At 64.1% G+C, this 510-nt stretch overlaps 1 protein-coding gene across 1 annotated transcript in view; it reads left to right on the forward strand.

Annotated features, from left to right (window-relative positions):
* Positions 1–510, forward strand: part of PANX3 (pannexin 3) — a gene marked incomplete at its 3' end in the record, with an annotated part of 3,555 nt that overhangs the window by 1,850 nt on the left and 1,195 nt on the right. The window contains exon 2 of the mRNA XM_009324524.1: positions 444–508. Coding sequence (XP_009322799.1) covers positions 444–508 — 65 coding nt within the window. The remainder of the gene's footprint in view (positions 1–443; positions 509–510) is intronic.

A 510-nucleotide genomic window follows, 5' to 3' on the forward strand; every position in this document is an offset into this window, starting at 1 on the left:
GGGGGCCGGGGGGTTGTTCCCGAGGAGGGGGGCCCGCCGGCAGGGCGGCTCGGGGTATACGCCCCGCCGGGGTTTGCGAGGGCAGCACAGAGGGTTGCATTGATGGCGCGTCGCGACCGTGGGCTAAATCTGGCCTCGGCCAACGTCCCCGCTCCTGCCCCCGGGGATTTGGTTTGACTCCGGTTTCTGGGCGGTCTCCAGTTCCCCCCCCACTGTGTACCCGCGGCCGTGCTCAAAGGGTTTGTGTTCGGGGAGCGATGGAAAAGTCCTTGCTGGAAAACGCAGCGGTGGGGAAGGACAGCCACAAAATGACCGTGAAAAAGGCTTTTTCAATTCGAAGTGACGCCTTAGATGTAATCACCCTCCTGAAACGCATCGGCACCTGGCTGCGGGGCGCTCGCCCGTGCTCGCCGGACCTCCGTTCACCCTTGCCCTCACCCTAGGCTTGCAGATCAGCTGCTTCTCTCCCACCAACTTCACGGGGAAGCAGTGCGGCTACGTCGACACGGC

The sequence above is a fragment of the Pygoscelis adeliae genome, unplaced genomic scaffold, assembly GCF_000699105.1.
Source record: "Pygoscelis adeliae isolate BGI_AS28 unplaced genomic scaffold, ASM69910v1 Scaffold945, whole genome shotgun sequence".
Taxonomy (NCBI): Eukaryota; Metazoa; Chordata; class Aves; order Sphenisciformes; family Spheniscidae; genus Pygoscelis; species Pygoscelis adeliae.